The 21412-nt window shown below is 49.5% G+C and overlaps 1 protein-coding gene across 12 annotated transcripts in view; it reads right to left on the bottom strand.

Annotated features, from left to right (window-relative positions):
• MACF1 (microtubule actin crosslinking factor 1) overlaps window positions 1-21412 on the bottom strand; it is a 297050-nt gene that overhangs the window by 274367 nt on the left and 1271 nt on the right. For 11 of the 12 annotated variants that reach the window (XM_077931870.1, XM_077931885.1, XM_077931874.1 and 8 more), the window contains exon 2: window positions 16517-16793. In XM_077931870.1, the coding sequence (XP_077787996.1) occupies window positions 16517-16736 (220 nt within the window). In that variant the 5' untranslated portion in view covers window positions 16737-16793. Of the gene's footprint in view, window positions 1-1198; window positions 1545-16516; window positions 16794-21412 lie in introns of those variants that run through there. The other variant, XM_077931876.1, reaches the window with a different exon arrangement.

Raw genomic sequence — 21412 nt, 5'->3', positions numbered from 1 at the left:
AGCCCTTTCAGCAAAGGAGACTCCCACGCCAATATCCGCTTTGATCGCAAAAAAAAAATTGACTCCCTTGTGCTAAGTTCATTGACTGCACAATGCATATGCTTTGGACAGCCTCCACCCTACTCCCCAGGTGTTCTGGACTACAACTCCCATCAGCCCCAGCGAGGAGGTGATGGGAGGCAGAGTCCAAAACACCTGGAGGAAAATCGGGTAGGAAAGGGAAGAATATACGGGTGATGCTAATAATGTACTGCATGCCTGCAGGGATAGACAGACAGACGTCTAAGCCACATCAAGGAAGAAAAGAGAGTCTACATGGGAAGGTGCACACCCACCGCCCGCTCGTGCAACCCACAAACCACACCAGAAATCACACGGGCCGCCACCAATGAGCCTCGACAGCAACTGGCTTTTGAGTTCCTATGACCCCACCGCGGTTATCTGAATGGAAGGGCGTGTAGGCGCCTCGTTGTTGTTGCTTTAGCGGCAACCAAAGTTAAATGGAAGGCGTCATTCTCCGTTCTTCTAAAGAGGAGCAGCCAAGCGGGGCAGGGAGAGCTCCCGAGGCCCCGGGTGGGGCAAGTCCAGGCGCTCCTTTTGCGAGAGACCCGCACGCGGCTCGCCTGCGGGCCCATCAACAAAGGGAAAGCCGCTTCTGGGCAGCCCTTGGCTGAGAGGCGGAGGAGGACCCGGCCTGCTCGGGCCTGGAAGGATGGAGCGGGAGGGGGCGCCGCCGTCCTCCTCCTCCTCCCCCGGCAGACACACACCCCAGCACCGCACTTCGGCGCGGAGCCAGCAGGTAGCCCTTCCCCGGCCAGCCCGAGAATGCAGGCGAGGAGGCGCTGCGCGAAGCAAGCCGGCAAACAGCGTCCGGAGGCAGGAAGGGATCTCCAGGCAAAGAGGCTGCAGGGAGGAGCCAGCCGGACCGCGGCCGAGCCCCCCACCGCCAGCACCGGACCGGGCTTCCCCGCCGCCGCCCTCCCCGGCAGGAATTCTGACAGCCAGGCTGGAACCCTCTCCTTGCCCCCCCCCCCACTTTAGCATCCTTCGGCGCCTCCCCCGCCCAAGCATCCCTATCGCCCCAGGGGGGGCCCACCTGGGCCGGGGTCTCTCTGTGTGTGTGTGATTAAGGCAGCCCGCTTAGGAAAGGGAAGGACCGCCGGTGCCGCTCCCTTCTCCAAAGTAGCCGCGAGCCCACCTTTGTAGCGCTCCAGGACATCCTCGTAGGCCTGCACGAACTCCTTCTCCTGGCTGCGGTTGAGCGGCAGCTTGCCCGGCACGTAGCCGGCCATGGCGCTGCCCGCCCCGGACCGGGCCAGACCAGCTGGCGGGCGGGCGCGCGGGCGAGGGAGCGGCGATCCCTTTGTGCCGAGCCTGGTGCCTGCCTGCCTGCCTGCCTGCTGGCTGCGCGTCGGGCGAGGAAGGCGAGAGGCGGCCGGGCGCTGGAGCTCCGCGGCGTCGGCGTCTCCCTGCCGCCGGCTCTGCTCCTGCTGCTTGCTCCTGCTGCTGCTCCTTCCTTCCTTCCGCCTCGTCTCCTCCTCCTCCTCCTTCTCTTCCCGGCCTCCCGGCTCAGGCTCCACCCGCTGCTGTCAGGGAGGCCCAGGCCAGCCCCCGGCTCGGCGGCTCTCCTTCTTATTCTGCCGGCCCGGCAGGAGCCTGCTCAGCCCCGCGCAGCCCGAGTGGCGGCGGAGGCGACGCCCGGCGGCCGGCCGCGGAACTGCAGAGGCAGAGCGAGGGCAGAACCCGGCTGGCGCCACTTGGGGCGGATCCGCATCAGGAGCTGGGCTGGCCGGGAATCAGGTGCGACCACCGGAGCCAGGGCCCCGAAGGCAAGGGGAAAGGCCCCGGGGTGTCAGGAGACCTCGAGATCCAGAAGAGAGGCGCGAGGAAACGGCCCGAACTAGAGGCGGAAAGGGAAAGAGGAGGACAGACTGGGACAGAAATGCAAACTAGATCCGAAGAAGAGTAGAAGGGCGGGATGCAAACCCAGAAGGGGTTGGTTGGATTGCCCCCGTCCACAATCCAAGAAGCCTCAAAGCCCGGAGGGAGAGGGGACAGCCCACACCCAAGTACCACGGAATCCTTTCTGGCGAAAGAAACAGAAAAGGATGGGGGGGCAGCGGACAAAGAAGTCAGGAACTCACCCCAGATCTAAATTTGTGGTAGGCCCTCCCTCTTACTGATCCCAAGCCCTTTTGCTGCTTTTAGGAGGAAAGGCAAGATGCTGCAACACTCAGTGCACACCCACTCCAGTACTTGTAGGTGATCAGGCTGTTGAATTTAACTTCTACCCTGGTGATGTCCTCCATCACACCTGAGGGCTTGATGCGGCATATAGAGGTCTGCCCACCCTGCCCTCCTAGGATCCACCTCAACTCAGCCAAATAGCAGGGCTGCGCCAGCAACTGATCATTTTCACCAGAACCCCACCTCCACCCCTGGCCTGGCCTTCACCTGCCCTGACAGCTGAATCTTCCAACCACACGCTGCCAAATCCTAACTTCTCACCTGTCTGTATCCAGTTACGGGTCCCAATAATGGCATCAATTCTGCCAGTCCTGCAGGGTCCCACACTTCACTGACACTAGAAGAATGTTCCAAACTAGTGGCCATGTCATAGTCTTTGCATGCTGTTGGAGTTGATGGTTGGTGCAAGACGAGGCCCCTTGAAGGATGAAGCCCCATCACAGAGCCCCAAAAGGCTGGGTTGCCACAAAGGCAGCATTTGGGGTCTCAAATTTCAGCAGCACCCTGTGCAACACCGACATTCACCCCCCAACACTCATGTTCCATTCTAAAGCATTGTTATGGCATCTCCTGCAGCGCCCCTGAGGCTTTGTGCCCAGTGTGACCAAACTGGTCGTGCTCCCCTAAATCCGCCTCTGGCTGCCAAGAGTCAGAAGCATTCAGCATGAGCTGTATGATGCCATTTATTCCACTTTTGAAGTAGGCAAGTATTTAGTCATTGGCAACCCAGTGCCTTCCTGATGGTTCCCACGGGCTGCTAACTGCTGTATTCTTATGGACCTGGAGAGCACCAGGTATTTCTGAGGTATGGGCAGCGGTAAACTGCAATCCTATGTTCACTTGCTTAAATTGTTTCCCCTCTCCCTTCATTTTCCATATATCTTGTCAAAACCTTCCTGAGCTTGAATCTGCATTGCAAACTGGCTCCTCCGGCTTTTTTCCTTGAGCAGACCTTGCACCCCATTGAAGGCATTCTTCACATCGCTGGTTCAAGGAGAAATCCACCTTGTTTCTGCAGACACCCTGCAGGGGTGGCTGTTTTGCTACCTAGGCACTTTGTCTTAATAAATTAGCATCTTCCCAAACCAGGTAGCGTTAGAAGCTAACACTTCCTTAAGCCAAGGTGTGTGGGGGGGCAGAGGTCAGTGTTGCTGCTGGTACTCCTCCATGTCTCAGCTTCTTGTGTCCCACCAAGCCAAAAACATTCCACCAAGAATTCAACAAACCTGCTGGGATAGTGAGGCGGGGGGGGGGGGCAGGCAGAGTGCCAGTAAACAAAAGCAGGAGGCAAGAAAGGCCACATTGCCCGGCAGGTGGGCTGGAAGTAGCTCAGGCCTGTGCCATTGTTCACCCAGAATGTGATCAGTGCAAAAATAGATGTCTATGATGGTCATGTGCAATGATCTGCTTTCGGTGAAGAGAATCTGTCATAGTTGAAGAGGGACCTGGCAGCAAATGAATTGAAGAGTTTGAGCGACATCTGGTGGGAAATCTTGAGAAGTGCAAGACCCCAGAAAAGAAACCGCTTACTTTGTTATTTGGGAAGCTAGGATGTGCCCACTGACATAAATAAAGGGGATGGCAGAAATTGCCTGGGAATTAAAGCCGGGTCATCCCCCCACACACACACACACAAAAAAGGAGTGAAGTATGAGATAAGTTCCTGACTGCTGTGGGCCCCATTTGTCTCCTGCTGGAAATGGAGGTGTGCAGATTGAGGCAGGGTGAAAGAGTTCTCTGTATGTGCACAAAAGCAGCTACACTTTCATCAAGGGTCAATTAGCGGGAAAGTCCAAAGATTCTCTTTGTGGGATTTCCTGTGATGACACAAGACCGCAGGCTGGTGGGGCTGCAATGAGTGGCAGGTAGAGGCAGGCAAATCTTACCCGTAGCTGTGGCACACACAGGAGAGAGCAAAGTTGCTTGTGCAGGAGAACTCACTGAATTGTGCCCTTTATCAGTTTGTGTATGGGGGCAGTCACTTGGGCAATGTATGGATTGAATTTATATACTCCATTTCTGCATTGAGCACCAAAATGTTTTGGAGCAACCCTGGGGGTTTTCAGAAGTGAATGAGTGTCCTACACACAAAGTGATTGAGGACATTCTTTGGCATAAGACAGAATAATAATTATTACAATTAAAAAAAACTAGGCCCAGTGAAGACATTGCCTTTGTAACATAATATTCTCTTCACAACAGAAAGTGTTAAAAAACTTTCAACTTGATAAAGTTGACAGTCTTTCCTTTTTTATTTTAACTCATTCTATGTGCATATTTTAGGGACGCGGGTGGCGCTGTGCGTAAAAGCCTCAGTGCCTAGGGCTTGCCGATCGAAAGGTCGGTGGTTCGAATCCCCGTGGCGGGGTGCGCTCCCGCTGCTCGGTCCCAGCGCCTGCCAACCTAGCAGTTCGAAAGCACCCTCGGGTGCAAGTAGATAAATAGGGACCGCTTACCAGCGGGAAGGTAAACGGCGTTCCGTGTGCTGCACTGGCTCGCCAGATGCAGCTTGTCACGCTGGCCACGTGACCCGGAAGTGTCTCCGGACAGCGCTGGCCCCTGGCCTCTTGAGTGAGATGGGCGCACAACCCCAGAGTCTGTCAAGACTGGCCCGTACGGGCAGGGGTACCTTTACCTTTACCTTTATGTGCATATTTTATAGCATTGTTTTTCATTTTTCAATTTTTGTCTGTTGCTGTAATTGTTCCTTCTGTTTTATATACATTATAACATGCAATAATAATAATAACAACTTTAACCCCCCCCCCAAAAAAAACCCTTAGACTTTTTCTGAGGGGGAGAACTCCCTTCAAAACGGGCATCTTGAGACCCATGATCCTATTTACGGACGGGGATAGGTGGAGCCAAACCAGGAGTAGTCAGCTATATATATTTCCTTCCCCCCACTCTCTCTGTAACCATGGCAACCAACAGAATGGTTACTCAGCCATCTGCGTTGCAATGGCAACCTGAAAAGCGCCTTATTCCATTCCAGTTTCAATCTCTCATGAGCTGACTGGCATGACAATTCTCTTTGGTGTTCTCCTATGCAGACTACATAAGCAAAACTTGAGGTGCTGGGGCTTTGAGGGGAGGAGGCCTCTGCATCCCTTGCAGGCGATACTGAGGTACAATGCAGAGAGCTGAACCCTTACGACACCCACCATGGTTCTCTGCACCTACGCTCACCCCCCCCCCCCAAATGCACTCATTTCAAAAAAGCCATTTTCACCCTTGAAACTTTGTGACTGAAAGTAACCCCAAAAGGAGGAGGAATAGGGATTAAGTGGTTTGTCATAGAAAAGGTGGGTGGCGGAGGACTCAACCACTCCAGGCCACACTTTATAAATACACACCCACACACCACTTTGTAGGAAATTGGGAATATCTGGGTTGGGTCCTGCCGCTCTCACTGTCCTGTCTACCTGCATCCTGACAGCACAATACTACACATGTGTACATGGAAGTAAGCCCCGCTGAATTTCAGGCCAATGTGTATAGGATTGCATCAAATAAACACTACCTCAGTAATCCCAGGAATGCTGTAATGTAGACCAGAATTATTAGACACCTGTTACAGCTTGAGGACTGAGGCTGAGAGATAGCAGCTTGACTAAAGAGCAAGTGTCAATTCAGGGCTAAGCTCAGAACCCAGGGATTGCGAGTTCATAGCACATGCTCTTAACCAGTTCTCAGAGTGGGTTGGTGAAGCATTTTGTTCTTTTGTTTTTAAAGTGTTCTACTTGGCACACTCCAGCCCAACTCAAGCACCCTGAAGTACAAAAGGAGAGATGTCAGCGTGATTTGCCTATCCCATACAAATGATCTTGTTTGTCACTCATCTGCAAGTGCACAGGATGAAGTAGGATTGGCAAGCATTTTTCCTGCTGAAGGGGAAGAAGGGCCAGTCGTGAAATGTCGATGCAATGCAGCTGCAGGGTGGGAACAGGACCTCAGTTGTATCAGTGCAAAACACCTCCAGTGCTGCCTAGCCTAGCAGAGGTAGTCTGTGCTGCAGGACCGTGGAGAGAAAGTGGGCCTGGGTGTCATGAGCCCCTTGATCCTGAGTGGCATGGGACTAGAGTGGCCTGAGGGAGAATGGGTGTGTGCCTTAGACACATGGGAAGGGGACATAGTCCCTCCAGCTCCCTGTCCTGCCCCATTCATGGAACAGAGGGAATCTCTATCAATAGGGGAGGGTGCTGGCCAGACAGAAAAGGAGGCGGGAGAGCCAGAGGGCTCATCTCCTTCCCATCACCAATACCCAGGACTGCCACTGCCACTGGCAGCAGATCCACTACCCTTGGGTGCCTCAAAGCTCCTTAGCAGCTTCATAGGAAGAAAGAGACTTGTAATTGAGTCTCACCTTTAAAAGCAGGTGGGATGGGTGTGACTGTTGGTCAAGAAATGTTTGCAGCTGCCATCCAGCCTGTCTTTAAAGGGGTTCAGCCCAGATTTCAGAGCTTCATTGCTTTTCAACAACTTTCCATCAGACTTTGCAGGGGGGGGGCAGGGATTATGGGGTTTCAACTTCAGGAGACAAAAATTCAGTAGAAGATATTGGGTTTTTTCCCTTTTAAAAAAAAGCAACCTCCAAATGTGTGACAAATCTGGTTTTGAAACTTATTACCTTCTTTTTGAGGGGACGCGGGTGGCGCTGTGGGTTAAAGCCTCAGCGCCTAGGACTTGCCGATCGAAAGGTCGGCGGTTCGAATCCCCGCGGCGGGGTGCGCTCCCGTTGCTCGGTCCCAGCGCCTGCCAACCTAGCAGTTCGAAAGCACCCCCGGGTGCAAGTAGATAAATAGGGACCGCTTACTAGCGGGAAGGTAAACGGCGTTCCGTGTGCTGCGCTGGCTCGCCAGATGCAGCTTGTCACGCTGGCCACGTGACCCGGAAGTGTCTGCGGACAGCGCTGGCCCCCGGCCTATAGAGTGAGATGGGCGCACAACCCTAGAGTCTGGCAAGACTGGCCCGTATGGGCAGGGGTACCTTTACCTTTTACCTTCTTTTTAAAGCTTGTAAAAAGGTAAAGGTAAAGGACCCCTGACAGTTAGGTCCAGTCGTGAACGACTCTGGGGTTGCGGCACTCATCTCGCTTTATTGGCCGAGGGAGCCGAGGGAGCCGGCGTACATGTGGCCAGCATGACTAAGCCGCTTCTGGCAAACCAGAGCAGCACACGGAAACGCCGTTTACCTTCCTGCCGGAGCGGTACCTATTTATCTACTTGCACTTTGACGTGCTTTCGAACTGCTAGGTTGGCAGGAGCTGGGACCGAGCAACAGGAGCTCATCCCGTCGTGGGGATTCGAACTGCCGATCTTCCAATTGGCAAGCCCTAGGCTCAGTGGTTTAGACCACAGCGCTTGCAGAATGTTTTAAATACTACTGAATATGAATTTCCAAAGCATATCTTGGATGGTCCAAAAGGGAGGTTCCTCACTATCAATAACCCCCAGGTGGTTGTTACTAAAACAAACAAACCCATAAGCTTAAGCGATAGATGTGCAAATTAATAGAGCCTCCAAATTATAAGCTGGCTCTGTCTACAGTATCTAGCCTCTACCTGGCATTATTTACCAAGTGTTTCACCTTTGCCTAAATGAGGCAAACGTGAATTCGTCCCTTATTTTCAGGAGACTCGTTTATTTTAAGACAAATCATGTACTTCAGATCATCAGCTTACCAGAAAAATAAACCAGGTCTCCTTTTTTTAGAACATCCCATCTCCAGAAAAGACACTCTGCACAGTGTTGCTTATTTCAGCTGCCAACTTTACCCTAAAAATAAGTAAAGCATCTGTCATGCTTAGAGCACGACAGGGAAGTGAGCACCGGGCGGGGGGGGGGGGGCGGGTCCTGCACAATTTCAGCTGCAGCCTGACCTGCATTTTTGCCTCCCTGTTGCTTTCAAATGTCTGCATTTTGATTTGGCCTCAATGCTACCTAATGACAGTTGTTGTCAATTACCATTCACTTCCTAAGCATGTTTTGGAGCACAAAGTTCTCCTTTGTTTGTCCTTAACTTTCATTTATCCTCTCACACACACATCATATTTCCACCACAGCCCCACCAAACACGACTCTCTGCCAAGTGCTTATTATTGAAGTTGCATGTATTTAAATGCATTAATAATATGCAAACTAACAAGGCTCGGGAAGGAACTCATTCCCACCCACCCCCAGGAAAAAGGGAAGAAAATCACCTCTTTGCTCCTGGGCTTCTTAGTGGCACATCCCTGTTCCCAGGTGGAAACTAGAATAGTTGCAAATAACACAGAGCACCCAATAGTATAGAGCACCAAATCACAATGGGAATGCAAAAATATTCACAACCAATATCCTCACCAATATCCCCCTCCCAGTCCTCAAATTCCAGCTCTCAAATTGTGGTGTTTTTTTTATATAAACAAATAGATTTATTGCAATCATCATCTGAGGCCTTTCTTTGTATGCCTCCTCCACCAGAGGTCCAGACGGTAGCATCACAAGTATGGGCCTTTTCTGTAATAGCTCCCCGTTTGTGGAATACTCTCCCTGAGGAGACTCACTTGCATATCTTTAGGCACCAGGCAAAAACATTTCTCTTCTCCCAGGCCTTTGGCTAATTTAACAATATGTGGCCTTTTATCCTGCAAGGGGGGGGTATTGTTTTTGTTATTATGGTATGTATTTTTGTGTTTTTATAATGTAAACTGCCCTGCGATTCTCGGTTGAAGGGCAGTCCGGTCATACCTCATTTTACAGATGCTTCAGATTACGTGTTTTCGGGTTGCGGACCGCGGGAAAGCCGGAAGTACCGGAACGGGTTACTTCCAGGTTTCTCCACTCGCACATGCGCAGAAGCACTAAATCATGCTTCACGCATGCGCAGAAGCGCCAAATCGTGCCGGCGCCTGCACAGACATGGCGCTTCAGGATGCAAACGCTGTGGGTTGCGGATGTGCCTCCATCATGGATTACGTCCGCAACCCGAGGTTCCACTGTATAGAAATGTAATACATAAATCATATATAGGGCTCGTCAACCTGGGAAGGCAGCCCATCTAGGAGAAGGCTCTGTTCCTAAATTTCTGGTACCTTGCAGGATATTTTTAGGAGAAGAAAAGGTTTAGGAGTAAACTCTACACAAATCCGGAGTGGAGTCCATAAGACGGTTGAATGGCAATTGTATGCTTCCTCCTGGCAATTCCTGCAGCCAAGCTGGTGCTAAACATATTGTTCTGCTTTCCTTTGGACCATATCAGTGAGGCCAAGAGGAGTTTTTTGTTGTCTTGGCAGTCCAAGACCTCCATACACACTGCCCAGAAAGGATACTTTGGTACGGCTAACACAGCGGTTTGACTTCACCCCTGGAGGCGCACTCCCTCGTTTCTCAAGAAAGATGCTAACAACATAAACCTGTCAAAGGGCAACACACAATTTTCTTGTATAAAGCTTGACGAAATAAGATGCTTCATTTGGGGTATACAAGAGGTTGCTTATTTACTTTAAGCAGCATGTAAGATTATGATTACTGTACCGGTAACTATTGACTAGCCTAGAGGAGCTGGTCTAGAGATGACACTTCTAGGACTGCAGCAGGAGGGGACAGTTCTCTCCTCAGTTTCCTGATGATACAAAATTGTTTGAAGTTGTTAAACCAAAAAGAGATTGTGAAGGGGATCTCTCCAAACTGAGGGCAGGAAAAAGGCAATTGCAATTCAGTGTAAACTAGTGTAATGCACATTTGGGGGGGTCATTAATTCCACATACAGGCTCATGGGGGTCTGAACTGGCAGTGACTGGCCAAGAATGAGACCTTGGGGTCAACTGAGCTGTAGACCTAGCATGTGGCAATTGTGAAGAAGGCCAATTTCACTCTAAGAATTATTAGGCAATAAATTAAAATAAAACTGCCAGTATCATAATAGGTAAAGTTAAAGGGACTCCTCACCATTAGGTCCAGTCGCGGACGACTCTGGAGCTGCGGTGCTCACCTCGCTTTACTGACTGAGGGAGCCAGCGTACAGCTTCCGGGTCATGTGGCCAGCATGACTAAGCTGCTTCTGGAGAACCAGAGCAGTGCACAGAAACGCAGGGACAGAGCAATGGGAGCTCACCCCGTCATGGGGATTCGAACCACCGACCTTCTGATCAGCAAGCCCTAGGCTCTGTGGTTTAACCCACAGCGCCACCCACGTCCCTCTGCCAATATAATAATGCCATTATACAAATCAGTGGTGTGACTCTATTTGGGATAATGCGTACAGTTCTGGTCACCTCACCTCAAAAACGATATTGTAGAGCTGGAAAAGGTTCAGAAAAGGGCAGCCCAAATGATCCAGGGGATGGTGCAGCTCCCCTATGAAGAAATACTGTAGCATGTGGGACTTTTTGGTTTAGAGAAAAGGCCAAGTAAGAGGTGAAATGATAGAAGTTCATAAACATTTTGCATGGCATGGAGAAAGGGGATAGAGAAAAGTTTTTCTCCTCCTTTCACAACACTAGAATATGTGGACATCCAATGAAATGGAATCTGGAAGACCCTCAGGATCTCTTCCAACTCTACCATTCTACAATTCAATGGGACAGATAAAAGAAAGTACTTCTTTATGTTCAACGTTAAACTCCCACAGGAGGCAGTGTTGGGCACCAAGTTGGACAGCTTAAAAGAGGATTAGACAATTTCACGAAAGACAAGGCTATCAATGAATGAATGGATGAATGAATGAATCTCTATTTGCGTCAGCTATTGGCCATAGCAATAAAACAAGGCTATCAATGGTTACTAGCCATAATGGTTTTATTCTACCTCCAGTGTCAGAGGCAGTATATCTCTGAATACCAACTGCTAGGACTCATAGGTGAGGAGAGTGCTGTTCCACTCCTGTTTGACTTGCAGGCTTCCCATTGAAACATTGGGTTGGCCACTGTGAGAACAGGATGCTGGTCTACATGGCTCTTTGCCCTGATTCAGCAGGCTCCTTCTTATGGCTATATTTGCACTTCATATGTGTGAACATGTCAACTTTGCTAATGATTTGGACAAGGAAGTGGACAGCAGGCTTATCAAAACCTACAGCTGCTATAAACCTGGGAAGGACTGCAATCACAGAGGATAAACTCGGACAAGAACAGTGGAATTAAATTACTAGAGTTTGATTAAAACATCTGCTTGCCAGATGTCTCTTATTTGATGCGAATGCCCCCTTTTCCAATCAAACAAAATGGATTTCCCTAAGTTTACAACAATGTGCATTCAACTCCTGAGTGTGCAGTAGGATGACCAATGCACCCCTTGTCTGAACAATTTATGTCTCGTAAAAACTGACCCACAACAAATGGCCCCTTTTCCCAATGTCCATTTTTACTTCTTTTGGAGTATGGGACTGTATTAACACTGCTTATTTCCCCCAAAGGTGTAGCAGCTCAATCCATCATTCCAGCAGAAAGCTATCCTCCCCCCAGCCCCTAAATGAGGCGAGTGTCATTAATGTTGAAGACAGCCACCATCCACTGCTGCATTCATGGGAATGTCTCCCTTAAGGAGATGGTGACAGCACAAGGGGTCAGCCAGAGCTGCCTTTGTTGCCATTTTGCCTCTGAACCATTTACCTGATGCCCACTAGACTGACGGAATAAGGCAGGCCTGCTGAGGAAAGGAAAGCAGTGATTGCCCATGAGAGAACTGGAAATGAACCAGGACACTCAGAGGAGACCAACAAGTTATCTGTATTTATTCACTGCATTCTTATAAACATGCTCTTCAGAGATGCAAAATTTCCTCCTCTCCCCCTTTCTTAATACTACTACTACTACTACTACTAATAATAATAATAATAATAATAATATTATAATTTATCATTTATACCCCAGTCACTCTGGGTGGCTTCCATCAGAACACTAAAATACGATAACCTACTAAACATTAAAAGCTTCCCTAAACAGGGCTGCCTTCAGATGTCTTCTAAAAGTTTGGTAGTTATTTTTCTCTCTGACATCTGGTGGGAGGGCGTTCCACAGGGCGGGTGCCACTACCGAGAAGGCCCTCTGCCTGGTCCACTGTAACTTGGCTTCTCGTAGCGAGGGAACTGCCAGAAGACTCTCAGCCCTGGACCTCAGTGTCCAGGCAGATACAAGTTTCAGCAGCCTGGAGCAGCCACTCACTCATCCAGGACTATTAATTAAGCCTCATCAGCTATCAAGATGTATGGGCGGAACGATGGAGGTGAAGACACTCCTTCAGGTATACTGGACCGAGGCCGTTTAGGGCTTTAAAGGTCAGCACCAACACTTTGAATTGTGCTCGGAAACGTACTGGGAGCCAATGTAGGTCTTTCAAGACTGGTGTTATATGATCTCGGCAGCCGCTCCCAGTCACCAGTCTAACTGCCGCATTTTGGATTAGTTGTAGTTTCCGGGTCACCTTCAAAGGTAGCCCCACATAGAGCACATTGCAGTAGTCCAAGCGAGAGATAACTAGAGCATGCACCACTCTGGAGAGACAGTCCGTGAGCAGGTAGGGTCTCAGCCTGCGTACCAGATGGAGCTGATAAACAGCTGCCCTGGACATAGAATTGACGTGCGCCTCCATGGACAGCTGTGAGTCCAGAATGACTCCCAGGCTGCGCACCTGGTCCTTCAGGGGCACAGTTACCCCATTCAGGACCAGGGGGTCCTCCACACCCGCCCGCCTCCTGTCCCCCAAAAACAGTACTTCTGTCTTGTCAGGATTCAACCTCAATCTGTTAGCCGCCATCCATCCTCCAACTGCCTCCAGACACTCGCACAGAATCTTCACTGCCTTCACTGGTTCTGATTTGAAAGAGAGGTAGAGCTGGGTATCATCCACGTACTGATGAACACCCAGCCCAAACCCCCTGATGATCTCTCCCAGCGGCTGCATGTAGATGTTGAAAAGCATGAGGGAGAGGACAGAACCCTGAGGCACCCCACAAGTGAGAGCCCAGGGGTCTGAACACTCATCCCCAACACCACTTTCTGAACACGGCCCAGGAGGAAGGAGTGGAACCACTGTATAACAGTGCCCCCAGCTCCCAGCCCCTCTAGAGGGTCCAGAAGGATGTTATGGTCAATGGTATCAAAAGCCGCTGAGAGATCCAGCAGAACTAGGAAACAGCCTTTGTACATCTTGATAGCTGATGAGGCTTAATTAATAGTCCTGGATGAGTGAGTGGCTACTCCAGGCTGCTGAAACTTGTATCCTACCCTACCTGCCCAAATTGAGGATGAAGAAAAAAAAGGAAAAGGACTGAGAAAAAGGAAAAGAAGCCTGGCTTTAGAAGCTGGCTGAGAAGAAGTTACCTTGAGGGGGAGTCTGCATTGGTATGCTGTTACATTTGGGGGGACTTGTGCTGTTTTAGATCTAATATTGCCCCTCTGGAGCAACCTGGATACTTGTAAATAAATCAAGGTCACTAAAGCAGCTGAGGGCCCCAATGTTCTCTGCTCACAAGGGACTCAAGGCTGCTGTGAAACTTCTTCACAAATGTGAGCCAGAGTGGTGCCGAGCACTAGGTCAGGATCTGGGAAGCTAAGGTTCAAATCCCCAGGAAGCTACCAGGGTGACCTGCCTCACAGGGAGGAAATGGAGAGTGGGAAAGCCACGTACATTACCTTGACTCCTTTGGATGAAAGGTGAGGTATAAATGAAATAATAGCAGCAATTTCATTTGAAAAGAAGCAGCTAAGGCTGCAAGTAGATGAGTACCATGAGGTGCCTGGATGTTTTGTTCCAGGAGGCAAAAAGCACCTCCAAATTGAATGCCACCTGGATAAAAAAAATGAGCATGTCTCTCAGCACCTAGTCTTGATCCATTCTGGGACCCCTATAGCTGTATGTATCCTGTAAAAAATGAAATGGGAGCTCTGAGCATTGAGCTTCCACTGTTGGTGGCCATCACTGCCTCCTGAGGGAGCAAGTTCCATAGTTTAACAATGTGCTGCATGAAAAAGTACTTTCTTTTTTATCTGTCCTGAATCTCGCCACAAAAAAACTACCTTATACTGAGTGGCAAGTGGTTCATCTCTAAACTGACTGGCTGGGACTCTCCAAGGCTTCAAGCAGGGTGCCTCCTCTCATCTGGGATTTGAACCCAGGACCTTCTGCATAAACACTTTGTCACTGATCTACAACCCTTCCCCAGAAAACATAGCCATTCTGATGCCCCCAGAGCAGAAGGCCACAAGGTTTGCACCCTTCCTCCATTGTTCTATAACACTGTTTTCCATAACACTGTCACAGCTTTCACTGCCTTTGCACTGCTGCTACAAAAACCACATCACAACATTTGCATTGTCACAAAGACAGAAGCAGGTGGCCCAGCAAGGTCCAGAGCAATGGGCAAGTGTCTGCCCCGTCTGAGAGGTTTTGGGTGGCCCCCAGCACGCCCTTGACCCTGGGTCAGTTGATGAAGTCCCCTTTAGTGACCACTTCACTGCTCCTTGCAGTGCTGCCATTGTCATGCCTGAGGAGGGAGCAAAGGAGCCTGTCACAGGGAGTGGATTGTTTGGAGAGGAGGCCAGGGTTGTGGAAGTGCTCAGCCCAGGACTGACAAAGAAAGACCCAAGACAGAGGCAGCGATATGGAAATGAGATGCATCCAGCTGGGGGAGACGTGGGGGTGGGAGGGTGTACCAGGAAGATGCAGGGAAAGAGGGAAGGAGGAGAGACAACCACTGCATTCATCCCAACCCATTTTCTTGTCTTTCTGGAGTTGCCACTGGAAGCCAATTGGCTACTTTAAAACTGCCCTCTGTGCCACATCCATCCTCCCAGTAGCTTTTTCCTGCCACCAACCTAGCCTCAATGTGATGCAATGGGCAATTTCAAACTGGCATACGCACAAGTGAATTAAGTTTATGGGAATGATAACGCCCCCTTCTCTTTGGGTTTCACTTGCTCTAATTCAGGTCTCCTTCCCCTGCTACCCATCACCTCCAGTCTTTGAGTTTGCCTAAGAACAGCATCTTCCACAGAAACACAGGAGGCTGGGTAGGCTTCTCTGAGGGCAGGAAATCCTCCCCCTTTTACATTCAAAAAACAAATAGGTCCTTGGGTGAGACGTGCTTCTAATTTTAATTAAAGGGGAGTGTGCCATTGGGGAGACACTGATCTAGTGCTAAGCTCTGCAGGGAGACATGAGTTCTTTGAGCTAAATTATTTCAGTCCTACTCATGTGACTCAGCCCCAAAATGTGACAATAAGACTGTGGCTCACCCCCCTGACTCAGCCCAGTTTTCCCAAGTGGTTCTCAGACAGACAGCTTTTCAGGTAGGGCTGTGTGCGCATCTGCTCCGGCATGCTGGAGTCTGAAGTTCACCACCAGCATTTGAACATGGACCCCAATGCATGAGCATTTTGAAACTTCTTGATAGGCAGAGGTCACATTCCTGACCCTGGGCCTTGTCATCTTCACTTTTATCCAACTTTCTAGGAATTGACATGCCTCTAAAGCAGGGTTTCCCAAACTTGGGTCTCCAGCTGTTTTTGGACTACAGTTCCCATCATCCCTGACCGCTGGTCCTGCTAGCTAGGAATGATGGGAGTTGTAGTGCAAAAACAGCTAGAGACCCAAGTTTGGGAAACCCTGCTCTAAAGAAAACTGTGTAGGTATCAACCAATGCCTCCTTAAATTATGGCAGGGGTGGGGAACCTTATTCAGTTCAAGGGTGACATTCCCTTCTGGGCAATCTCCTGAAAGCTATATACAGTGGTACCTCGGGTTACATACGCTTCAGGTTACATACGCTTCAGGTTACAGACTCCACTAACCCAGAAATAGTGCTTCAGGTTAAGAACTTTGCTTCAGGATGAGAACAGAAATTGTGCTCCGGCAGCGCAGCGGCAGCAGGAGGCCCCATTAGCCAAAGTGGTGCTTCAGGTTAAGAACAGTTTCAGGTTAAGAACGGACCTCTGGAACGAATTAAGTACTTAACCCGAGGTACCACTGTACTGGGAGGAAGGGCAGAGGCAAAAGTGGGTGGGGCAAGGGTTGTAAATATTACTTTTGTATAGTAGGCTCATCTATCTCTCCACAGTGTCTCTAGCCTCCATCCAGGCAAGCAAAGTTCATGGACACATTCTAGAGAGGGAACAAGACACCAGGAGGGTACAAAGCAAGGTAAGGGAGGAGTGTGGCTTGGAAAAAGGGGGAGTGGCCTGGAGACAGTCTGAAGGGCCATACAGAGAGGCTTCAAGGTCCACACTTGTCCCTCCCCCCGCCCTGAGGTTCCCCTCCCTGAAACAATGGCACTGAACCAGCTTCCTTACCGGCTACTCTGACGACGGCTCTTTCTGCCGGATCCAGCACAGAGTCTTGACTTTTCCTCTTCTTCTGCTCATGGAGAGGTAAATTCCAGGGCAAGGTGTCCCCCGGTGGGCAAGGAGACAGGCTGCCGGACCTCTCACTCCGATAGGACCTCTCACTTCGGCACGAACGCTCACTCCGGTAAGACCTCTCGCTCAGGGTCTCTTCGTCGGAGGACGACATGGCCCCGAAGGAGGGAAGGAGGCACAGAGGGGCTGCCGATCCTTAGGAACAGCCGGCCTAGGAATATCAGCATGATTATTACAATTACTGATTAATTAATTGATCAATTTAATTCCATAGTCACAGTTTTGCACTCAGCTGCGACTCACACAGTAAAAGTAACAAAGACATTTGTATTATCAGAGCTGCATACACATCTCAGGTTAGTGGGAACATGAAGGCACATAACAGCCAATGGGTGAGTGGGTGAATTTATGGTGACGGATTTGTTAATCAATGGGAAAACGAAAACAGCTGACATCTTTTTGTAGCCTGATGAGCATCTAGGATGGGGTAGTCAAGCAAACCATGCTTAAGCAAGGCTGCTCTGTCCAAGCAGAATATCCAATCGTAGTTAAAACAAACCATGGTTCATAAACCAACAGGTTAGCACATGGTGATTTCTTGCCATGGTTAGTTGGCTGAGCTGGGCTCACACATCCAAACGAGGACCACTGCCAAGTTACACCACACTTTCGTGTTATGTGAGCATTCAAACAGATGACGCTGCCTTATACCGTCAGACCAACTTGCATAGTATTGTCTGCTCTGAGTGGCAAGTTTTCCATCCCTCTCTGGGATTGAAACTGGGAGCCTCTGAGAACCAAGCTTGTACCCTACCACTGTGGAAGCCACTCTCCAAATAGTTTCCAAAGAATTACAGCTACCCAGCTTTCTGGAAGTAACAGAAACCTAGACATGCAGGACCAGCCAAAGCCCTCCAGACACTGCACTGTCTCCCCTGGGGTGCTCCAGAATCCTTTGCTATGCTGGGGCCCAGTTCCTGGGTGTGGTGTGGCTGCATTAGTGGCATAGCAGAGCAGGGCAGGTGGGGTCAAAGTGCTATCACTTATTTCACAGCAGGAACATCTCCTTGGGGACTTTTGGCTTACCCACTGCATGCCAAACAAATAAGCTTTTCTCAGAGAGAAACCTGCCAAACCCATTTCCATAGTCTCAGTAGTGGAAGTGGTAGGTTACACCAGCGTGCAGAGCTAAGAGTTAACGTGCCATTTTTATTCTGGGATGGGGTTGGGGAGCAAAGTCCCTTTATTACGACCAGCCAAAATGTCACAAAATAGCAAGCAAGCTTTTGAGCCCATCAGAACCCTTCAATGAGCAAAAAGGGTGGTTTGGTATTGGTGCTACAGTGCCTCTGTGGGCCAAAAATTCATTAGTGTTGTACAGTCTGAGACCAGACCTGGCTATGGATTGTGTCAGGAACAGCACCTGCCCGTCAGATTTTACCACAACCCCCTGAGCTGCAAGGAGCTGGACCTGCCCTACAGACAAGTGGAGTCAAGCAGTGGTGAGGGAGTGGAGCTCTAAACATGCTCTGCTGCACAGCCCTTCCCATCTAGTCCAGCCCCCAGGTCCTTGATCTCCACTACCATGAGGTTACAAATATCTCCTGGCAAGAGGGTGACTCCAAAGCATTGGATTTAGGGTGGTGCGGGCAGTCCCCCCCCCCCACAGGGCACCAAGCCAACAGGGTGCAAAATTGAGAAGACTCATAATGGAAAAGATCCATTCAGGGGCACCATAGTACAAAAGATTACCAAAGTCCGCCCCGGAAAGCATTGCACCTTACACAGTGCTAATGAACCAAGAGCAAGTTGATCTCCCTCCTTCGCTCCAAAAACAGAACATTCTCTGTGCCTGAAAACCTTGACATCTGCCTAAGAATCTTAAAGACTGTGCTCCTAACAGCTTATGCAAATCAATAGCCATTATGCACATTTGCATGTTTTGCCCTGAGATTCCTGTGCTTTAAACATCCCGCAGATGTTCTTTTTGAACGAAGCAAATTCATTTCCCCCTATTTTCCTCCAAATATATGAGGGGTGCGGGTGGTTTTGCCCAGGAATGACGTGAAGGAAACACCTCCAGAACTCTGGGGTCAGCCAAGGAAAGGGGTTGGCAGGAGATTCAGAACAGACCAAAAGAAGTCTTCTCATCCACGTGACACATAATTAATTTAAAGGATTGGCTGCTACATAATGCAGGGATGGCTACTGGCTCGGTGGCTGGGCTTGCCTTAACCCCTTGCTTGTGAGCTGCCCAGAGGCATTTGTTCAGCCAGAGTGGGAAGGAGGAACCTAGAAGAGAAGGACCTTTGGCCTGAACCAGCAGGGTAGCTCTTAGGTTAGTTGATTCATATTCCCTGCAATGGCTACATGGACGGGAGGCATTACCTATCCCTCTGAAAATGTGCATGGATCAGCCTTTGCCAACCTGGTGCCCTCCAGATGTTTTGGACTACAACTCCCATCAGCCCCAGTCACCACTGTTATATGATGCTGAGACTGAGAGGAGTCCAATACATCTGGAGGGCACCAGGTTGGTGAAGGCTGCCTTGTTGGTGAAGGTTGGTGAAGTCTGTAAGAACAAAGAGGTATGGAAAAGAAAGGTCTGTAGCCACTACCGGACGAAGGCCTATGGGTGATTTTATTGCACAATGGGACTGCTTTGTACTCTGTGGAAATTAAAATAAAGGACAAGCACAATCTCCAATGCTCACGGCAAGCCATGGACGGACATTTTGGGATAACATATGAAGAAGACCATTTAAAGATACAAAATACACATTGTAGTTAGTTGATGGTAGGAAGCAAGAAAATTAGTCCTCTGCACTGGGTGCCAAATTTTTTTCTGTGTCCTTGTTATATAAAATAATAAAAACATATTTAAAAGAAAAAGAGAAGACACAGAGAGGGCAACATGGCAGGAAGTCATAAAAGAGTGAGTGGTAACTTTTAGAGCTTCAGTGCTTTTGCAGGACATTGGTTTCAACTCTCACTTCCATGAGGTCTAGAAACTTGACTTTAGAAAGAATAAAAAGAGTTCGGATCTGTCCAACCGCTTGCAGCCTCCCTGTTCATCTTGGCCCATCTCCAGTGTGATCTGGCCCTAGTCTTGTTACTTAATTTCTACAAAGAGCTGCAGGGCACCTAGGAGTCACATCCTATACTAGGGATAGATAACAAATGCCCTACAAAAGCTGTTGGACCAACCAACATTTCTGCATTGCAGGGGGTTGGACTAGATGGCCCTCGGTGTCGCTTCCAACTCTACAATGCTATGATAACGCTCATCAGCCCCAGCTAGCATGACTATGGTCAGGATTGATGGGAGCTATAGTCCAACATCTAGAGGGTACTCCATTGGCTACTCCTGCCCTATGCCATAGAACAGCCATGTTCAAACTTTCAGAGGAGGCTGTCTGTTACTTCTCTGCATGAGTCCCTGCTCACCTCCATCCAGCAGCTACTCACAGAGAAATGTAAGGGGCAGGCTCTTTTTCAAAGTAAAAACAAAGGCATGCCTCCCATTTTTAAATCAAAATAAAATATGCATGCCTCGCCTGTCAGATAGAGTGGTGGGGAATGCTGTCTTAGAAGCCCTGTCTTGCAACTCCCAACGTGTTGGAGGGGGCTGCAGCTTCTCAACAGTGAGGGGAAGGCACTTCACACATGCACACTGCATGTCACAGGATGGAGCTCTTGCACTGAAAATTGTAACCCCCCTTTTGTGGGCTGTAACAGGCAAGTATACAGCTTCTATGGAAGTTAGGCATGAGGTTTCTGTGTGTTTGTGTGGGGTGTGTGAGGTGTGGAGATGTTAATGCATCTAAGAAACCCCAATTATGCTGAAGGTGCCTTGGAGTTACCCCTGCACAGGCTGATGCAGGGGAGGAGGTACCACAGAGAATATGCCTGTCCCCATTTGCAGAGATTCAGCGCTTTACATTGCAACTGTCAACTAGGACACGTATATTTGTGGCAGTTGGGGATGACTGTGTATTTCACCCCTGCTGGAAGCCACATTCCTTGATCAGGAAGTCCCTGCTCCACATGGTTCCAGCCAGTAGGGATCAGAAGGCACTCTGCATATGCTCAAAGGCACACATCAATACCATTTCATATGCTCCAAGGCTCAGACTTGGCACTGAAAACAGATCTGAGTCCAGGGAAATCCCAATTAAGCCCTGTGTGACTCTTTCAGGTCTGGCCAACTCGGCTAACATGGAGAACAAAGTGGGCATTGTCCACACTGGTGCTAAGGATTTTTACAGTTTTTTACAATTGTAGTAAATGAGAGCAGGGTCCCTCAAAGGAAGCATGCTTCCCTTCCTAGACCCTTTGCTGTGTGGCTTTTCCCTTGTAGGAATTGTCAGCTTCCTGGAGTACCACTGCTGTGTCGTGGTGAGCCTCATTGACAGCCAAGTGGTCCTCCTTTCTCATAAATGCAGAACGCCTTCCTCCTTTGCAAACCCTGGACTCTTGAGCACCAATGCCAGAAGGATGCATCCTTACTATCAGCCTTACAAGGCTCTAGTTTAAGGTGCTAAAAGCAGGGGGTTGGAAATGTGGGGAGGGAGAGAGGGAGAGGGAGAGAAAGGAGAGAGGGAGACAGAGAGGGAGAGAATCCCCCATCTTGGGCACGAGAAATGCAAGAAGGCTACTGTACTAATAAACTGAATGCCTTTGCCTCCATTCAAAGCATCCCTCTCTTCAGATTTTTTTTTTAATACAGTGATTCTATTCAACAATATGCCAAAAACAAAAAAGCCACAACTGCTGGAATCCAGTTGGATCCCCTCCCTTTGGAAACAGTTTTTTGAAAAAAAAGAAAAA

Source organism: Podarcis muralis, chromosome 7 (genome assembly GCF_964188315.1).
Source record: "Podarcis muralis chromosome 7, rPodMur119.hap1.1, whole genome shotgun sequence".
In the NCBI taxonomy this organism is placed as follows: Eukaryota; Metazoa; Chordata; class Lepidosauria; order Squamata; family Lacertidae; genus Podarcis; species Podarcis muralis.
The sequence above is the reverse complement of the archived record's forward strand: the minus strand, read 5'-3'. Positions and strand labels throughout refer to the sequence as shown.